Source organism: Apis florea, unplaced genomic scaffold (assembly GCF_048593485.1).
Source record: "Apis florea isolate Af1SG1 unplaced genomic scaffold, ASM4859348v1 contig_3787_pilon, whole genome shotgun sequence".
Taxonomy (NCBI): domain Eukaryota; kingdom Metazoa; phylum Arthropoda; class Insecta; order Hymenoptera; family Apidae; genus Apis; species Apis florea.
Window position 1 is genome coordinate 127,143 of NW_028256853.1, and position 18,543 is coordinate 145,685.

The 18,543-nt window shown below is 38.4% G+C and overlaps 2 protein-coding genes across 8 annotated transcripts in view; one reads left to right on the top strand and one right to left on the bottom strand.

Annotated features, from left to right (window-relative positions):
• nudC (nuclear distribution C, dynein complex regulator) overlaps positions 1-18,543 on the bottom strand; it is a 101,665-nt gene that overhangs the window by 76,431 nt on the left and 6,691 nt on the right. For 6 of the 7 annotated variants that reach the window (XM_086915512.1, XM_086915514.1, XM_086915513.1 and 3 more), the window contains exons 2-5: positions 17,851-18,111; positions 17,667-17,744; positions 17,328-17,546; positions 17,066-17,251 (exon numbers count right to left, since the gene is read on the bottom strand). In XM_086915512.1, coding sequence (XP_086771638.1) covers positions 17,066-17,251; positions 17,328-17,546; positions 17,667-17,744; positions 17,851-17,925 — 558 coding nt within the window. In that variant the 5' untranslated portion in view covers positions 17,926-18,111. Of the gene's footprint in view, positions 1-17,065; positions 17,252-17,327; positions 17,547-17,666; positions 17,745-17,850; positions 18,183-18,543 lie in introns of all 7 variants that reach the window. The other variant, XM_086915507.1, reaches the window with a different exon arrangement.
• On the top strand, positions 1,097-16,468 carry LOC100867506 (uncharacterized). Its single transcript, XM_003689542.4, has 4 exons — positions 1,097-1,929; positions 14,222-14,404; positions 14,774-15,038; positions 15,465-16,468. The coding sequence occupies exons 1-4, from the start codon at positions 1,861-1,863 to the stop codon at positions 15,488-15,490; spliced, it is 543 nt and encodes a 180-aa protein (XP_003689590.1). The 5' UTR covers positions 1,097-1,860; the 3' UTR covers positions 15,491-16,468.

Sequence of the window (18,543 nt, forward strand, 5' to 3'; positions counted from 1 at the left end):
AGAAATATTAATTAATTCGTAACTGAAATATTTCTTTAATTGAAGAAGCTTAACCCCACTGATATTATTAAAAAATATTACGTAAAACCATGAGAAAAATCGGTGGGCAACGATGCAAACGAAAGCAGATTTGCGATATTGATCGAGGAAAGGGATCTCGAAGAATGCATTTCGTCGAATCTTTTGCAGGGGTGGGCGCTCTTCGTTTCTCGAAGAAGCCTGAACCGCCACCCCTCGAACCTGTTCAAAGGAACAGAGAAGGAAAGAAATACCTTGCTACCACAGGCGCATACCTGCACGAAAACGTTGGAAACAGGTTTGCGAGGGGCAGAGAAGGATTCGCCCCACGGTATCGTTCCTGTGCCCACGTAAAAAGATCGGATTAATCATCCTCATAGGAATCTAACGTTCGGTTGCAAGGTCGAGTGCAAGACTGGAAAAAAAAAAAAAAACAGGAAAAACGCACGATCGAATAAAAATTCGAGATAATTTTGCACGATAAAGAGAGAGAAGAAACAACCACGGGAATCGAGAATTTTAACGCAGAAAGCGTATCCAACAAGCGTGTATATAACACCAACACGCGTTATCTACAATTCCCAAGTCAGGAATCACCTGGTTAAAGATCAACCTTCTCCGATCGAGACACACGAAAAGAGTTTATTAAAACGTGGCTCGTGAAACAAGCCAAAGGTGATAAAGCAGACAGACTCGAGAATTGCCGAGGAAAAAAATGATCGAGATAAGTGAGGATCGATCGTTGGACGCGCTTTTATCCCGAGAAAGGACCGGCACAGTCCGGATAGGGCGAGCAGAATTCTCATCGAGTCCCTTCCCTTATTCCCTGCTTCGTCCTTGCGCCTAGACCCGCCGTCTCCTCCTCGCGCACGAGTGTCTCTGCCTCTGTGTAAACGCGTCTATATACGTATACACACACGTCCGGGGAGGAAGAGAAAAAAAGATCGATCCTCTCGGCCGTGGTTGTGTGTGCCGCGCGGAGAGCTGGCCGCCGCGTGCAGGATCGACGTGCCGTGAGCGCGCTCGCTCGTCTCACCAGGGTGGGAGATACGAAGGTATAAAACCGATCTGGCCGACTGGTGGCAGCCAGTCCAAAGGCCAGATGTGGCGGCGGCTCTAGTCGCACGCGTGCGAGAGAGACGATCACGACACGGCGTGCGGTACTCCCGCGAGGAAACGCGAGGAAACCAGTAGGGAAACCGCGGATCGAATATACACATACACACACAACACACATATATATAGTCTCTTCATGGTTCAACACGGCGATCGCCTAGCCTATCGTCTGTGAATTCGTGCGCACGATTGTTTCGACTGTCAGAAGAGACGAGAAGAGGAGGAGGAGGAGGAGGAGGAGGAGGAAGGTTTAGGTACTCCGTTAGGGAGAGTCAGTCGTTGCTTCTGCTCTTCTGTTTCGAAAAGGAGAGAGAAAGAGAAAGGACAACGAACTCAAGTCTCGACGAGGACGTCGAGGACTCGCTCCCTGGGACCTGGCCTGGCTAGGCTGTTCTGCTCCTTCTTCTGGGGATTGATCGTTGAGGCACGTAGCACGGTACCGAGAGGGAGATTTTTTGAGGGTGATCGCGGTTTCTTGGTGGAATATAAATAAATATATACGTGAGGGATCACCAGATTATTCGGTGGTAGAAGGGGGAACGAGAGGAGAGTGCAACTCCTAGGTGCGGATTTTTCTTGGAGACCTAGGAGATCGGTCTTCCTCGGTTCTCGAGAGGTGTTTGTACAGGATTTGTCTTCTTGGAAGAAGTGATTTGACGAATAAAAAAAAAAAAAAAAAAAAAAAACAAAGGAGAAGACAAAGGAGAAAGATATACACCCCGGAACATGTCTGGGATTCAAATCAACGTGGAAGAGGCCTCCAACGATGGACGCGAGGACGATCTCGTTCCTGATGTAAGTGAATTATACGTTTCCAATTATTGCCGCGTGTTGTCGAAGACTCTTCCTCTTCCCCGAGTGTTTCAGATGTAAATGATAGGCCGGTTATAAAGGCAACCGTATCGCGGAACTCTGTCGATCCTTCTCTCAATAACAACTATCCTAGCTGCTTTCTATTCCTTCCTTCCGCAATTCAGAAGTCTCGATTCTCGACAACACTTAATCGCGATTATAAAAATAATTTCATCGGACTTTCACGGTCCGAGAAAGATGAGCTCGGTTAAAAAACCCATTTCGGCGGGAAACTTTTTGCAAAAGAAAACAGCAACAATAATAATAATAATAATAATGAAACAAAGTATCAAATCGAAGAAAATATAAAAAACTCGAGTCGTCAATTTTCGACGAATAGGCAAAAAAATAAGCCTGTGAGCAATCGTAAATTTCATGATCGCTCCCCGATTTCTAGTGATTAGCGACTTTGGATCGGTTACATAAAATATATAGGTGTAAAATTGAAGGAAGTCCGCGAACGAAATTTCACAACGTTATCCAACTAGGAAATAGATTCTTCTGATTTAATGCATCACGAATAATTAGAATAGGAAGCAACAAGTGTCTACGCCATTCCGTCTAATTAACATACGAGCAGCCCGTGGTTCAACGGACGATTATCGAGGAGAACGTTAGAACTCGTAATACAATTATCCTCGGATCGATTATCCAAGTATCCTGGTAAAAGGCGTCGAACGGTTTAGGTTCACGGGCAACCTGCGTGCGTGTATATAAGCGGCGTAACACCGTTCACCGCGAATACTTAATAAGTCTGACACCCATCCAGGCCCCGCTCGTTTATGTAACGCAAAACCCGACGAGGGACAACCGTGGCTGAGTAGCAAAAGACGTTTTTAGTTGAGAAACGAAGGACAATATCGTTCCCAGATATATTTCGTAGGAAATAATCGTGCACGAAAGGCGAATACGATGGCGACGAATCGCGTATACGAATTGCAGTATCGTGCGTATTGTGCAATCGAGTCGCCACGACGCGTTGCTCGTGAGAAATTCGTTTGAGAAAACTTTCCACGAAAAATCGAACGAGAACGAGAGAGAACGACAGGAGACAGGGTTTTCGTATCCTCTTCGAAGGATTTTTAATTGTTTGAAATCGAATTGGAACTGGGGGAGGATCGTCTATTTTGTCAATCGAATTTCAATTATATACATAGGAGATTCGTAGCAAATAGTAAGTTTGAACAATAATAAATGGAATTATATTATAATATTCCTTTCAAGTTTACCTGCTTATGATTTATTTCGATGTAAAAGTTGAAATCAACATAATTCTATTAAAGTCGGGGAATATAAAGTTTTTTTTTTTTTTTTTTAAATACCAACTCATAAATATAAATTTTTCAAAATGTCTTGTACGTGATTTACACTTATGATTTTTAAATCGCTATAAATCATTTAACTCTTCATTTCATCGGGATAACCGAAGATATATTTAATATGTTTCATATTAAACAAAAATACGCTAATATGAACAATTCCTCTACGACATTTTCTCTCTACGATATCCATATGATCTACTGACTGAATGAATTAAATTTCCAAATGCAGAATATTCGTTGCCTGGAGCACTAGATTCAAACTTTTAAACAAGTTTAAGGTACAAAGAATGAATGCACAGCTGGTTGTTACGTTAAAGAGAAAGAAATGATCGGAACGAGACATGTACGTAGGCGTCATGGGATAAAAGTAGACTATGTAACTCGAGTTGAAAAAAATGGATTTCCATAATTCCGTAGAAGTTGGTAACTAGCCACCTGTAGGCCGTCTCTCACATTCGCGTTTCATAATTTCTTCACCTTCTTAACGTTTACGAGCCAGATTACGATTGCTTCTGAATGCGAATTTCTAGCGAACCTCTCGATGATAATTCCTGAATGAAGCCAAGTTTATGGCTATTACGATAGATCAAAATGAAAATTTTACGTTAAATTATATACGCTAAGTGTTTTTTTTTTTTTTTTAATGAACTTTAATAAGAAACATATAAAATTTACACAAATGCAAATGTGGTATAATGTAACGATGGATTGCACAGGATATTGCAAAGTAGGTTACTAAGTTCAAGATTAAGTTCAAGACAACTTTCCCAGGTAACAGGTTAAATATTGATCAAAGCTTGGAATTCAACAGTGACGAACAGGATATTTTGCAATGCGTGTTACCACCCTTATGAAACACCGCTCGTCTTCCACGCAATTTTTTTTAAAAATTCACGATTACTAGGAAAAAACTTGGCAGAGAGGAAGCTGTTCTTTGCCAACCGTGTTCATCTTGTGTAATAAATATTTTAATAAAAAAAAAAAATTCTGATAGAAAATGGCTCGTAAAAGGTGAAAAATATGAAATATACATTTCAGAGAAACGCTTAACTTCGATCTTCAAACCTCGGGTATGATTGATTGAGATTTCAATTTTATTTTACAAATATACTTTGTAACTAGGTTACAAAGAAGAGGAGTCGAGTCTATGTCAATCTTGTCCTCGTTATCGATCATTTGCATGTCATCGCGATATCTCTCGCGATCGTACGAGATTTGGAACGCGCACGAGGTCGTTCCATCAGAATTTTGGAAATGAAAAACGTGTGAAACCAACTTTGGAAATGAAATCGAGAAATACCACGCGTCTAATAAGCAAGATTAGTCATGCACGACGCGATTCGAGGTCGTGAAACGCGAGCAATAAAATAAAAATGTAAGCATGAGTGGTACGACTCTATCTTAACGATAATTTAAAATTCGTTGGAAACAGTTTTCTCGATAATTTAATATTTCTGATGAAATGTAAATCAGTCACTATAGTTAGAAGCGGCTCTCTTTTTTTTTTTATTTTACAAGAGAACCTTCGTTTGCCGAATTATCATCGATATCGATAACCTTCGCATACCGAATAGTGGTTTTAAAGTAGTTAGAGCGATATTTTTTCTTTTTTTTTTTTTTTTCGACATTGAATATATTAATCCAACCATTCTTTATCATAGAAACGCGATTAATAAATTTTCGAATTTGTTAGAATTTTTAGTGGAGGAGAAGATATCGAAATGGATTAGTGGAAATATATATATCCCTGGGAGATTAGGGTACTAATTAATCAGTGTGCAAAAACAATTTTCAGTCCGTTGACCTTAAGAGGAACTCGAGTTCGTGCGGATTCGAGAATTTCACTTTCCACCTTGATAGCACGTTTGTCTTCGTGGTGAACATCCATCGGCAACACAGTTGTTTATCCGCAACTTTGAAAAGCGTCTCGTTCCTTCGCAAAACTTATTTCATTCACATTCCATGATCGTTTCAACTTGTAGAATTAGTATATTTATACACTCCCCATTAAATGGAATTTGATTTAATAGAAATTACATTTTGACTCAAAAATGTCGCTCAAATATTTTATTTTTCATTTTCAAAACATGGCGAATAATCATAAAATATTTTTTGAGCGATTCTTGATCGTACGAAATATAAGACGAATCATGAACTAGTTTGAAAAAGAAAAAAAAAGAAAACATTAAATGTGAAGAGCTAGAAGAGTTAAGGATCGTCGAGAAATAGGATTTTCGAATTAGCCGGATCAAGGTCCAACGCAAGGACGTAGATTCGACAGAGAGGAAAAGTGTTTTCGTCTAAGGTCGGAGCAGAGAAATCGATTTTGCAATATGGAGTGCTTTCTCTTGTTGCATGTAAATGTCGCCGCGGGGAAGGAATTCATGAGATCGCGACATTGATTCGAACATTTACACGCACGTGTTATTTTGCCAGGATGTATAAATTTTTTCCACCTATCATTTTCCATAAAAATCTAATTAGACAAATTAAACTGTGAAAATGCCGTCGAAAATTAGAAGCAAATCTAAAGAAAAAAAAAAAAAAAAAAAAAAGAATTAAACGTATTCTCGTTCAAATAAGAGATTGAATATAACGATCTCGATCTGTTGTTTGAAAACGATCATTGAATAACGATTTCAAAAGAATGCTGAAACACTAGCGACAACTAGTCGGCAAATTATATAATTCTTCTTCTCGGTTCATTAAGGAAACAGATTTCGTTAGGTTACGTGATAGAAGCGACGCGTGCCGACTTTCATTCTCTCTTACGAGGCGTCAAGTGTTCTAGCGGAATCTTTATATTCCCCTGTGTCCAAACACATTCAACATAATACCACATTATCTATAAATCTCGATTTAAAAAAAGAACAATTATCATACAAGATATTCCACCAAGTATTATTATCGTTTGTACAATTATCAATATGTGTTGATGACACAATATCTTATTTCTATACTCGTCTAGCATCTCGATGACAGAAAATCTCGATGAATCTTCGATAGATAAAAATAGAGGAAAGAAACAGAAGAGACAGATTATATAGGTGGGATAATGAGATACGCAAACGTTGTTTATTAGATTCCAAAGAACACTTCGATGTCGCAATTTGGATGATTCTTTATTTACACGGTAAATGCAAATTGGCCATCTTTCAAACGACGACCCAGAGAAGATCCCTGATCGAACGTTTAATAATAGGTTCTTCCGGATCGTGATTCGATTTCGTGTCGTTTGTGGAAAGCATCACGACGTTATTATCGTGTAGTGAATCGCATTCGAGAGACGGGTTGAAAATAATTTGCGAACAGAATTATGAAATCAATGGATTCCCAACAGGTTTATTTATAGCCTCGTACGTCACGTTGATTTATAGATCGCAAACGAACACTTTTTCTTTTTCTCGGTTAAGGGAAAATTTCAGGGAGGGAAGAAGTGGAGGCTTGGAAGATTAATTCGAAATCATACGCTTGAACGTGTGTATAGGACAAAAGGTTCGTAAATCGTTATCGATCGCGACAGAGATGGATATCGATCTTTCGCGCGAGGAAGTAGAAAGCAGTCGAAAGTTTGGAACTAAAAAGCGTAGAATTGTTAAATAAACGAGAAGGAAAGTTTTCGTTATGATATGTGTCCATCGTTTCCTAGAAATCGCAATCTTTTCTAAAGATCGACGATGATTTCTTGCGCGTTTCAATCCGCGATCCAAAAGGCAGACAAGATTTAAAAAGAGGGAGAATTTCGAGGGGAATCGTGTTACACACGCAACGAGAATCTCATTACATTTGACGGATCACCGAGAAAGGATTAATGAAGACAAACGAGCGAATTTTGGTTGGAAGGAACAAAGAACTGTGTGTAAATCATTCGGACTAATTAAATTTGCGCGCATGTGCTCGATGATATAATGTTGATGCATCGTGCCACGGTTCATCTGGAATACATTGGATTTAATTGCACGTCTCAGAGGTTAACCGTTGATAAATCATTATATCAGCGAAATCCACGGAAAATACAATACAGAAAGAAACATGAAAATTGTGCGTCGATAGTCGAATTAATTAATATCAAATTAATCACAAGATTCGTTAAATTTATATTAAATTTAATATATTCGAAATCATACGATAAATTTTAAATGAACCACAATACGATAAATAAAATATCAAAATTGGATCTCTTGGAAATTTGTTAAATTAAACGAGATTCGATAAATTTATCGGATCAAACAATATTGGATCGCTTTTAGAAATAAAGAAAAGAAATTAACGAATGACATTTCAAATACGAATAAATTTTTGACTCTCCTAAAAGCTTATCGAATTAAACGCACCAAATACGGTCATCTCTCGATATGAAATATCTTTCCAGAAGAAGAAGAAAAAAAAATTAATATAGAAATCATTCGATGAATATATTTATACAAAAATCAATTTAACCTCGATCGATAATCGATTTATGAATACGATAATACCGTCATATTTTACTCTCCTCAACGGAAAAGTATCGATCTACACGCATTCGTTTCTCGTCCCCAACCACATCTTCCAAAACGGTGTCAAAGGCATTACGAAAGAGGCTGGTGGATTCGCAAACAAGGTCCCAACCGACTCGCGGAAGTGGAACAGCGTTTCGATTTTTTTAAGAATCCCTCGACTCGTGCAACACAGGTCGCTTATCGCACAGATGATAAGCTTGTCCGCCCTGCGAGATGAAAACCGTGAAACACACACACACACATATATATATAAGTGAACAGAAATGCGCGATCGGTTCAGGAAACGGCTTTCTTCCTCTTCGTCGAACAAGCTTCTTTATTTCACCGACTCTCGAAGATTCTCTCCGCGTAACGCCACGACTTTCCTTCTCTCTACTTATTCACGATGTTTGTCAAGAGCCTCGTGTATACGCGACAAACAAGGTTTCTTGCCGTTGAGAAATTTCAACGGGGTGGAGCGGATATTAGAATGAGTTATTGGTTGATATAAGGGAAAAAAAAAAAAAAAAAAACAAAAAAAGGAAAAGAAAAAAGAGATTGTGCTACGATCGTAAATCACGGTAATAACCCTGAAGAAGTATCTTGTTTGCATGTGAATGAGATGAACGAAGAATTGGGCGTGTATTGGAAAGTTTCCAAAAAAACGTTTCTTATTATCTTTTAAAAAAAAAACAATTTTTTTTAATTCAGAGAAATTCATAATTTCATTTTTTAATTTCTAATTACGATAAAAATGGCTTAGTTCTAAGAATTTGGAAAATAGAAATCATGGAAATACTTCCACTCTATTAAAAAAAAAATTGGCTCTATCTAGTTTGAACTAAATGTTTTCATTTTTCATCTTTTCATCGAGAGAAAATTAACTTGCCTTCGAAAGAACGTTAAATACTCGACATTAAGGGGAAAAAATATTCCACAATGACAAATTGTTGTACCAAGAACACGTATATCTCACTTCGATCGATCGACCACTTCCCAATAGGTGAAGTAACTGCTAATTGGCAATCAGACCGACCTTGTGAAAATAAGAAAATGGCAAGGACACTTTATATGGACTGAACGATCCGCGTTACGCTTTTCACACTTCTTCTTCCACGAATCGCACACTCGAGGGCGAAATTGCAAAAAAACGGGAGAAGTCGAGCGGGACATTGTCTTCGCGGAAGCTTCGTTAAACCACGCCACGATGTTTACTAATTGCATCCGGGATCATTAAGATCATTTGAAAGCAATCCCTGGTAATGTCTATGGAATATCGTGAATATAACTTATAGAGACAATTACTCGGCGATCGTTATTACATCTAAATGGCCGTCAAGGTTATTAAACAAGATCGTTAAGAAATCTGCCACTTAGGTTCATAGATAGACCACTAGTGTTTTCTAATCTTATCCTTTGGAGTTATATTCTAAGATATTCAAATAGCATGGAATATTTAAATATATTCTTAAAACTGAAGTTCTGTTGCAATAAAATAATTTTTTTAAATCTATCTAGATCGATATAATTTTTGATTACAATTTTAAAAAACATATGCAACTTCAACTGTTCCAGTAAATTAAAAAATTACTACTTGAAATAAACAAATATCAAAGATCGTCCACTATTTCAATACGACATCGACAATCTCAAATCACAATTCATAGATCTAAAAAAGAATCTGCTAAGCATTCCTTCTTGAATAATTCCTCGCCAAGAAATTCCAACGCGTTAACAAAGTCTCCATTATCGAACAATTCTCTCATCCCTCTCGCAATGAATCTTCGTCTTCGCTAGACGCAACAGGAGGCCAATAACAGTTTCACGCGCGGCACACAATATCTCCCTTCGTTTCTCGATCCTTCCTTTCATAATCGCGATCCTCTCTTGTCTAATCCATAGAAAACGATCTCAAGGACGAGTTTAAGGATCGATTATTACAAATTGACGACGAGCGTATCGAAAGCGGACGCGACATCTTGGATGATATCGACGTATCTGGGAGGGCAAATATCGAGGGATCTTCTTCGTTTTTCTTCCACCAAGTAAACGTGGATCATACACGGTAAACAGAAATGAACAGGCAGCGTGCAATCGTCGATGTAATGAGCCCGGCACGGGTTGCAAAATATGTAGACGATCGCGGCAAACGGGACTTAGATTTATGTTTTCTGTGAGGCAACGCGGCACGAGATCGGTGTGAAAACGGGTCGCGGATGGAAATGAGACAGTGTCGAAACTTGTGTGTTATTAAAATCATTGCCCTCCCCATTGTAGTAGCGATCTTACACTGGAAAATGATAGGTTGTCGTCGAGACACTTTTCACGAGATTGGATAAGGGTCTGATCCCTTGTTTTAATTGCGTACGCCTTAAGAAGGAGCACAGTTAATTATGATACAGCGATTGTTCAAAGAGTTCATCGTTGAACGAAAAGAAACCTAGAGAAACGAGATGATATGGGAATCACGAAGCTTCTGAAACAACGACAAGCGGTAGAATAAACTAATATTGCACGCCAGGATAATAATCCTCTTCATAATTTCCCGAGTATCGATCAGGGGAACGTTCAAATGTCAAACGTAACATTTCAACGATGTAATCGTAATGTAATACGAGTGGTGTTTATCAGGTGACACGTAGCGTTAGAAACGTGCGTTAAAAATCGATAGAAATTACTTTCGTGATCGCGGGTCAGATGGTTTAGCTATATAATCATAATGTCCAGGAAAATTTGAGGGGGTAAAATTAGTCGGTAATTATCGAAAGTTGTTGTTCCAAGGAATAGGAATATTCTTTGGTTGTTACAACAAATTTTCCACCGATTTATTTCGTAAATTATTGAGAGTCAGTATCGCCGTGAATATTGGAAAATGTCAAAGTGGAAGAGCGAATCGATCGTGTTTTGCAAAATATATTGGCAAAATATATTGTTACATTTAAATTTGTAAAGGGCGCGAAGATATAACGTGAAATCTGATTCGTAGGTGTTGAATAGATAGGAAGAAGATAGCTTGTTCTAACGAGATGATTCGATATATTCATGAGCGCGTATTTTATTGAAATTCCTTGTAAATAATCCCGCGCTTTTTTTTGCGGCTACGTTCTTATAAATTCTCCAACAACACGTTTTTTTTTTTTCTTGATTACTCGATACCCCGAAATTCGTCGTTCCATTGGGAATCCCGTCCGTTGTAGAATTTCTTTTAATAAACCGGATTGTGGACGTCACAAAAATTCATGCTATGAAAAATAAAAATAAGAGGACCAGTTCTTAGAATACTGTATTAAAATCCGCAAAGTTATTCATACCTAATACGTCACGTCTTTCATTCCTTTACCTATTAATTATTCTTATTCGAGAATTATTATAGAATATCGTAGATATGTTTAATTTTCAATTTAAATAGATGTAAAAAATTTTCGGCATATTCTATAAAAAAACTAACTTCGATTTAAAATTTATATATTTATAGCTACTCCTGAACCGAATCGTTCCTCTTCCTCGAATTTCATCGACGAAAACGATCCGCCACAGGATGAACAAGGTCAAACCACGGAATCTTATCGTTATCGCCACCTTGTAACATATATCTGTTTATAATAAGGCTTGTTTCCACGCATCCGTGAGGCGACGAGCTCTCTGGATCGAGATCTATCTAACGAGATATCGGTAACAAGAAAACATATCCAAAAGTATCGACTGACGTCGACATTCCTGGATAATCCTCGCGATTCTCGCGCCTGCAAATCGACGAATCGATGTATCAAGCCCGTTCTCAGATGGCGTTGAATTATGAATCGAATCATCGTATAACTGAAGAATCGAAAAAAAAAAAAATGTCAAGCATAATAACAAAATGAGATGACTCTTAATGCTCTTAATCCCAAGAAACTTCCCAAAATCGACGATTGTTTAAAGCATGCTCGTGTTTTTTGAGTCAAGAAGGGATAAAGATCGATGACCTGGAGAATTCCGATGAGATTCTTTACGATGAGATAAAGTTTCTTAATAAATTTGTACGAGATCCCTCTTCCTAACGACAGAATGGAATAAGAACTGTCCAAGAATTTTTAACAATTTTGAACCGTGAATAGAAAGATGGGCAAAAATCAAAACGTTTCATCCTTTTATATACGATATATAGCTAAAAGTTTTCTTTAAAGCGTGAAGAAAAAGATATGCTCTAGCTTTCTGTTTCATCATCGTCGAAGCGTAGCAAAGAGGGAGATGAGGAGGAATTAGAGCCGTTCATCCCCCTGGCTGAAGAGAAAGAACAAACGGGGACGAAAAAAGAATCGGGGAGTTTCAGAGTGTCGCGTTACCCGGGCCCGGCACAGGTGCGGCGCTTCGAGGCTGACCAGTGTATTGAATTCCACAAAAATTCTTAACGACGCCTCTCTTTGAGCGTCGCCCATTCTCTCCGTCTCGGTCTCGCATTTCTCCCTCTCGCTCGCTCCTCGGGCTCGCCCCTCTTTCTCGCCGACAAAAATTTCGAGATATACCGGCTCGGAATACCTGTCACCGAGAGCACGCCATCGGGTATCGAGATTCAGTTATGAAACTTCGATTCCGACAAATACATCGCCGCCATTCTCCTCCATTGTCTAGGAGCTTGCGCAATGTGGATCAACGTGTCTTTTGATCCCTTGCAATTTCGCGAGCAAAAACATCTCTTCTCTATGATTTGTACGATTTACATATTGATTGAAAACTGCTGAATTTCGAAATATTTGATATTAGTTGATTCGATTGATTAATTACAAACTGGACTTATAGAATTATTCTATTTCTTTACTTTTTATTTGTAAATATGGTACGAGATAAATTTATAATCTCGTTGTTCGATTCGATATAATTCCATTTTCTATGAAAATTTACACTTTTCACTAGGAACAACCTTCTTTTGAAGATTTATTAAATCTTCGATCTCTCTTTTTCATTAATTATTTCAAACGTAAAGAACTCTCGAGAAACAAACAACCTACTATTATTATCCCCTCCGAAATACTTAAGCGTGCGACGAACAAGAACAATCTAAAATTTCCATCTATAAAACAGAGATACACGCATCATTGCACAGTGACGTCAAACAGCCGGAACAATGAGAACCGATCGAGAGGTTCGATCGAGGTCCGCGTCCAAAGTCGCCGGGTGGTCGAGTTCCGGCGAGTCCCGGAAGATCGCGGTCGATAAAAATGCGGCGCAAGGCTGGTTCCACGTTATTTTCTGCCATCGGCCACGCCCGACAGCGCGCATAAATCGTGGTAATCGGGCGGCAATCCCATTAGAGGGCCCGCGTTCGATCGATGCCGAGCGAAAAATCGACGAGGGAAGGGGGAGAAAGAAAAAGGAAAAGGGGGAGAAAAGAGAAAAAGAAGAGAGGCACCGGACCTTGGGCGGTGGCCAGGCGAAGGTAGGCCGCAGGCTGGGCGCGAAACGCGGCTGATTTACGTACGAAAATGGCCAATTAACAGGCGTGATCGACGCACGAGCCCGGTGTCAAAGTCGCGGAAACGTAGCCTGACCCTGAACGCCCGTTTCGCGGCCGTGCACCTCGGGGCGTGTCCCGCGAGGAAAACGGCTAAGACGACGAAGACGACGACGACGAGCAAACGTTGGAAGACGAAGTTGGAATTCGAGAGTCGTAGCACGTTGTGCAACCATCGAACCGGAATATGCCCGGTCCCCCGAAATTCCTTCTTCGAAGAGGTGGGGGCGAGGACCCGTTTCGAACGGGTTATCGAAATTGCATACATCGAGGTATGGAAGGATGAAATGCGTTTCCAGTTTCTTGGAACCCTATTCTATTCCACGCCCTCCCTTCCGTTCGAGGAATCATCGAGCGGAATGACGAGGGGATTTTTATGACACGGTATGGTGCATCATCCCTGTTGATATTTCGACGAGGTGAAACCGCGCGATACGGATACCCGCAGACGGGGCCTGAGCTAGAACAATGACGCGTTGCGTCACCGTTTCGAAAACCAGTGTTTGCCGGTATGTAGAGTTTGTTTATGAAGCGAGGGAACGGGAAGAGAATACAATAATGGTTGGTTAACGCGAAAGTGTATGGTCTAAGGTTCCCAATTGTTTCGCGGGTTAATTAGTATCGACGTGAAAATTGCGGGTGATGGTGGAGGGGGGAGGGGGGAAGTGTGGCATTTGCGAATAATGGTATCGTGGGTGCGTGGGTTTGGAACACGTTGTTCGATACGCTGTTGTTCAATATATTGGTCAATCGAGGTTGGCCGTAGTACAGATGAAACAGAGATAAAACGTATAAAGGTACACGTGGAGTAATGTTCCCTCCGCGGCGACAGATAAACAACGCGCGGTTGCAGGTGGAGGACATGCGGGCAAGGCAGAAGCGTAATCGGCGCGACATTATCGGTTATGCAATCAAAACTTCACGTCGATTTACGCTGCTTTCAGATCGAGGCGACAGCGGCTACGACGGCGGTAGCGGGCAGCCCGCTTTCCTGGCACATCCCAAGGCCGTCCTTGGTGGGACGAAGCGAGAGGGACAGTGAGAATGGTAGCTGGGCTCATCATCTGCACCCAAACTCGCCATCCAGAGGATCCACCTCGTCGCAGGGATCCACAGCCAGTACACACGTAAGCGGGGATAAACGGGTTATTTGGGCCAGATCTGGTTTATTATCGTATCCTAACACAAGTATCGAGACACTTTCCTCCATTTCTGTTAACGATGTGAACGTTCTTGATATATTCTTGTCCAGTCGAATAGTGAATGGTATTTACATTTCGATTAAACTTAATTTGTTAATAAAGATTGAACAAGAACTTAATCGAATTATATTCTCTCTAATAAATTATAACATCTAATTATTCGTTTCTAATTGTCTTGAAAGCTAAATAATTACTCGTACGAATTTAGATTCGAAGCACAACTTTTTTTTTCGATCTTAGATCTAAAGAGGTTTCCCCGGTTAAATTTAAACGAATTGCAATCTCGTGTTACAGAGTGCCGCATCGGGCACATTACTCCTGACAGCCGCTAACCTGGCCAATCTCGCGGCCATACATCCACCTACAGTAACAGCACCGAAACAGATGGATACTGCATCGGTGGCGAGCAGCACCCACTTCACCGTGGTGAACGGCCTAGGCAGACCGACCACCGTCTACAGGAAGTCCTGCTGCGCGAGAAATCAGCTCACGGTGCTCGTCTGCACGATGAGCTTCCTATTCATGGTCGGTTTGCTGCTTGGGATTCTCTACATGGAAAGTGAGTATCCCCTGTAACGATTCTAATTGATTCGATAGCTCGACTTTTAATAAGAGACTCTTCGATGCTTTGATCTTCATAGACAGACTAGATATACTTTCTCAGTTATCAAAATAGATTTTTGAAATTTAATCTAAAGAAATTCTAGAATCAAGTCTTATCAAGTTTAGATTTGTATTATTATAAGATGTAAAAAAAATTTTAAATGCCTAAGTTTCGAATTTAATTCGAACGTAATATTTTGTTATATTTTCTTTCGTTGAGTTAAATCTCTTAAAAAAAAGGATAAGAATTCGAAGAAAAAGTTGAGAGAAGAAATTCGAAAGATAACGATTCAGCCTACGAAATGATTAACAATGCTACCATATAGAGTGTTTCTAAGTCTAGTCTCCACCAGTCTCCGGTGCCTTTTACTTTTGATTACAGTGAGAATTCGCGACAAGTACCACTAGGTCGACGGGAGCTGGCAAGTCGAGTGATCGTGGACTATCCTTTAGAAGTCTACAGAAAATAGCCTAACGAAGGAGCAACGAAAACGATTGGGGCCAGAAGCTAATGAATTTCTTCGAAGCGTTTAAAATTAGGATTCTCGATCACGAAATTATTCGTATATTTATAATATACATGTATATTATCACTTAGAGCATTAGGACGACTCGATTAGACGTTCTCTGTCAGAGAAAAAAGTTTCAAAGGCTGTATTGCACCGTGTATTCAGCGTGTGTGGTACGTGAAAACTCAGTAATTACATTCATGTAATAAATTAACTTTAGGTAAGGCCGTATAGATAGCACGATCCTAACTCTTAAATTTGAGCCACTTATCTTCTAACGCCAGAAAAACGCAACATTTGATTCGAAATTCGAAATTAATTATTCGTACAATATTTCTTTCCACTTTCCACTCTCTCCCTTTTTATATTAAGTCAGATAACGAAATTAAAAGCGAATTGTATTATTCCTAACTTTGTTTATTATCTCTATTCGAGCTTAAAATTCTTCAAGCTCTGAAACGATTTTTTTTTAATTTAAATTGAATTTAAATAAAAACAATCTAAATATTTTATTTAAATTTTATTTAAATTAAATTTAACAGCGATACTATTGTAAAAAAAGACAATAATAGTCATACGCATAAGTACGTTTGTTCGATTAACTTTGATGGACAGTTCGAAGCAATCGACGAGATGGGAGTAAGATAAGCGAATATGTTAATTTTAGGGGTCGTTATTTAATTGTTACTAACAGAAAAAAAAAGCCTAAATAAAACCTGGATCCCACATATGTCAGGGTATCGTGTTCCAGGGAATGTGTATGGAAAAGAAATGAGCAACGATCGTGTCGATGTCGATCGTTGACTCACAACTGTGATATTACTTGCGTATTAATTAATCGTCGATTCAACAAGAAACTGTCGAACCATGAAGAAAATTATCATGTTGTTTTATTTCATCCTTTCTCCCTTTCTCCTGCCATAAATATACTTGCAACATACTTTGTGTTTTTTCGTTTTATTATTAAGAATTAATTATGAAAATAAATTAAAGATTGAAAAAAAAAATGTTTTTTTAAAGATTTACGAAGTATAATGAAAGTTATATAATAATGTCTTTTTTTCTTTTTTTATCTTTTAGAATATAATTTACGACGAAATTTAATTTAAAAATATAAAGAAAATAATAGCGAATAAAATAATGTATGTGAATAAATTCTAAATTAATTCTGAATTCTAAATTCTAAATTCTAAATTCTAAATTCTAAATTCTAAATTCTAAATTCTAAATTCTAAATTCTAAATTCTAAATTTTAAATTCTAAAATAATATTTGAACGAAATAAAATATTTAATTTTTAAGAAAATTAATATTCTATAAAGTTGATAGTAACTACTAACGTATATTTAAAGCATTTTTAAAGATTCCTATAATTTTTTATAACTTTTATTAATTTACTATTTTAAAGCAAAAAAATTTTTCAAGAATTAAGAATAAAAAATCTAGTCGCATGCATGACTATTAATATTACTTACCTCCAAATCCTGGAGTGTCTGCGTCCATCTGTAATTAGGCAGATCAGCACCATTTCCACTGTTAGGCCTGAGTTTATTTTTTTCTTTCTCATCTTCCTCCTCATCCTCCACATCATCTTCTTTCTTCGAGCTTTCTGCATTATCACCACTTGGGCCAGGAACAGCAGGAGATTCTTTCACTGATTTCTGTAATCAAGATAATAAAAATACATATAACTGAAGAAATATAATCCCAATTTAGATAACTATAACTTGCACATACTTTACTATCTATTTCTTCTTGTAACTTAGCAGCTTGTTCATCGGTTAGCTCGACAATCTTCGATTCTGAATTGAATTTATCCTCTTCAGCTTTCTCTTCTCTTTTTTTCTTTTCCAATCTTTCTTTACGACGTTTCTCTTGTTCTGCACGCTCAGCTTTTTCATTGGCAGCTTTGGCAAGAGCTGTAGCTTCATGTTTCTTAAACTTACTAGTGACAAGCTAAAATAAAATATAAACAATGTATATGAACTACAATCCATGATTAATAACGTATGAATTACGTTTATGAAAGATAATGAAACCATTTATATTGCTCAAATTCGTATAAAGAATAATTACCTTTTCTGCAGCTCCTTCACCTCCTCCCGTGTAAAAATCCGTTTTTCGCGCGAGGAAACTGAAGATTGTGTCAAGTAGCTGTGAAATAAACCATATATCGTTAATAGTTTTAGAATTATTCGCGAAATTAACAATCTTGTTCAAAGTGGACCCTAACCTAAACCGGCTACGAAACTATACTCACCTCTTGTACACCGCCTTCGTGTTGCTGGGCCATAGCCAGCAGCATTCCGTCGAATTTCTCTTCGTTTTTCGACATTATTTTCCGAATTTACGAGAAAACTTACTGCAATATACGAATAAATCACAGAAAATGTTTTCCACTGACGTTGAAACCAGCGCACTTTGTTGCCACACCACGTTTCAAATCAGAAACCTCTCGAATTATCGACCAAACACGACCTTAAGCGGTGCATGTTGCGCCATCTCACGTTAAACATAAGCACTAAGGGATATACATGTTCCAAATTTTATGAATATGAATAATTTCACTTTGCATTTTCATAAAATTTGTTCCTGAAATTTAAAAGATTACAGAAAAAAATTTTATTATCCTAAAAAATTGAATTGAACCAAATAATAATTTATCCAAGAGAAATGAAACATGTTAATAGAGCTAATATTTATTCGAAAAAGTCACAAATTCGAAGAAAACGTCGAAGTTCAGAAGAGAATGATAATTCTTTACGATTTTTGATACGCAACATTCCACTGAATGATGCAATAAAAGAGATATCACTTGCAAAACACTCAAGTTGTTCGTCGTAGAACCCTTCACTTTCCTTACGAGCACGCCCGCGAATCGTTTTCAATTTGATGCAAACGATAATCTCTTACTTCGGCGTCAAAACGTTAATGGGTTTCGCGTAACGAGAAC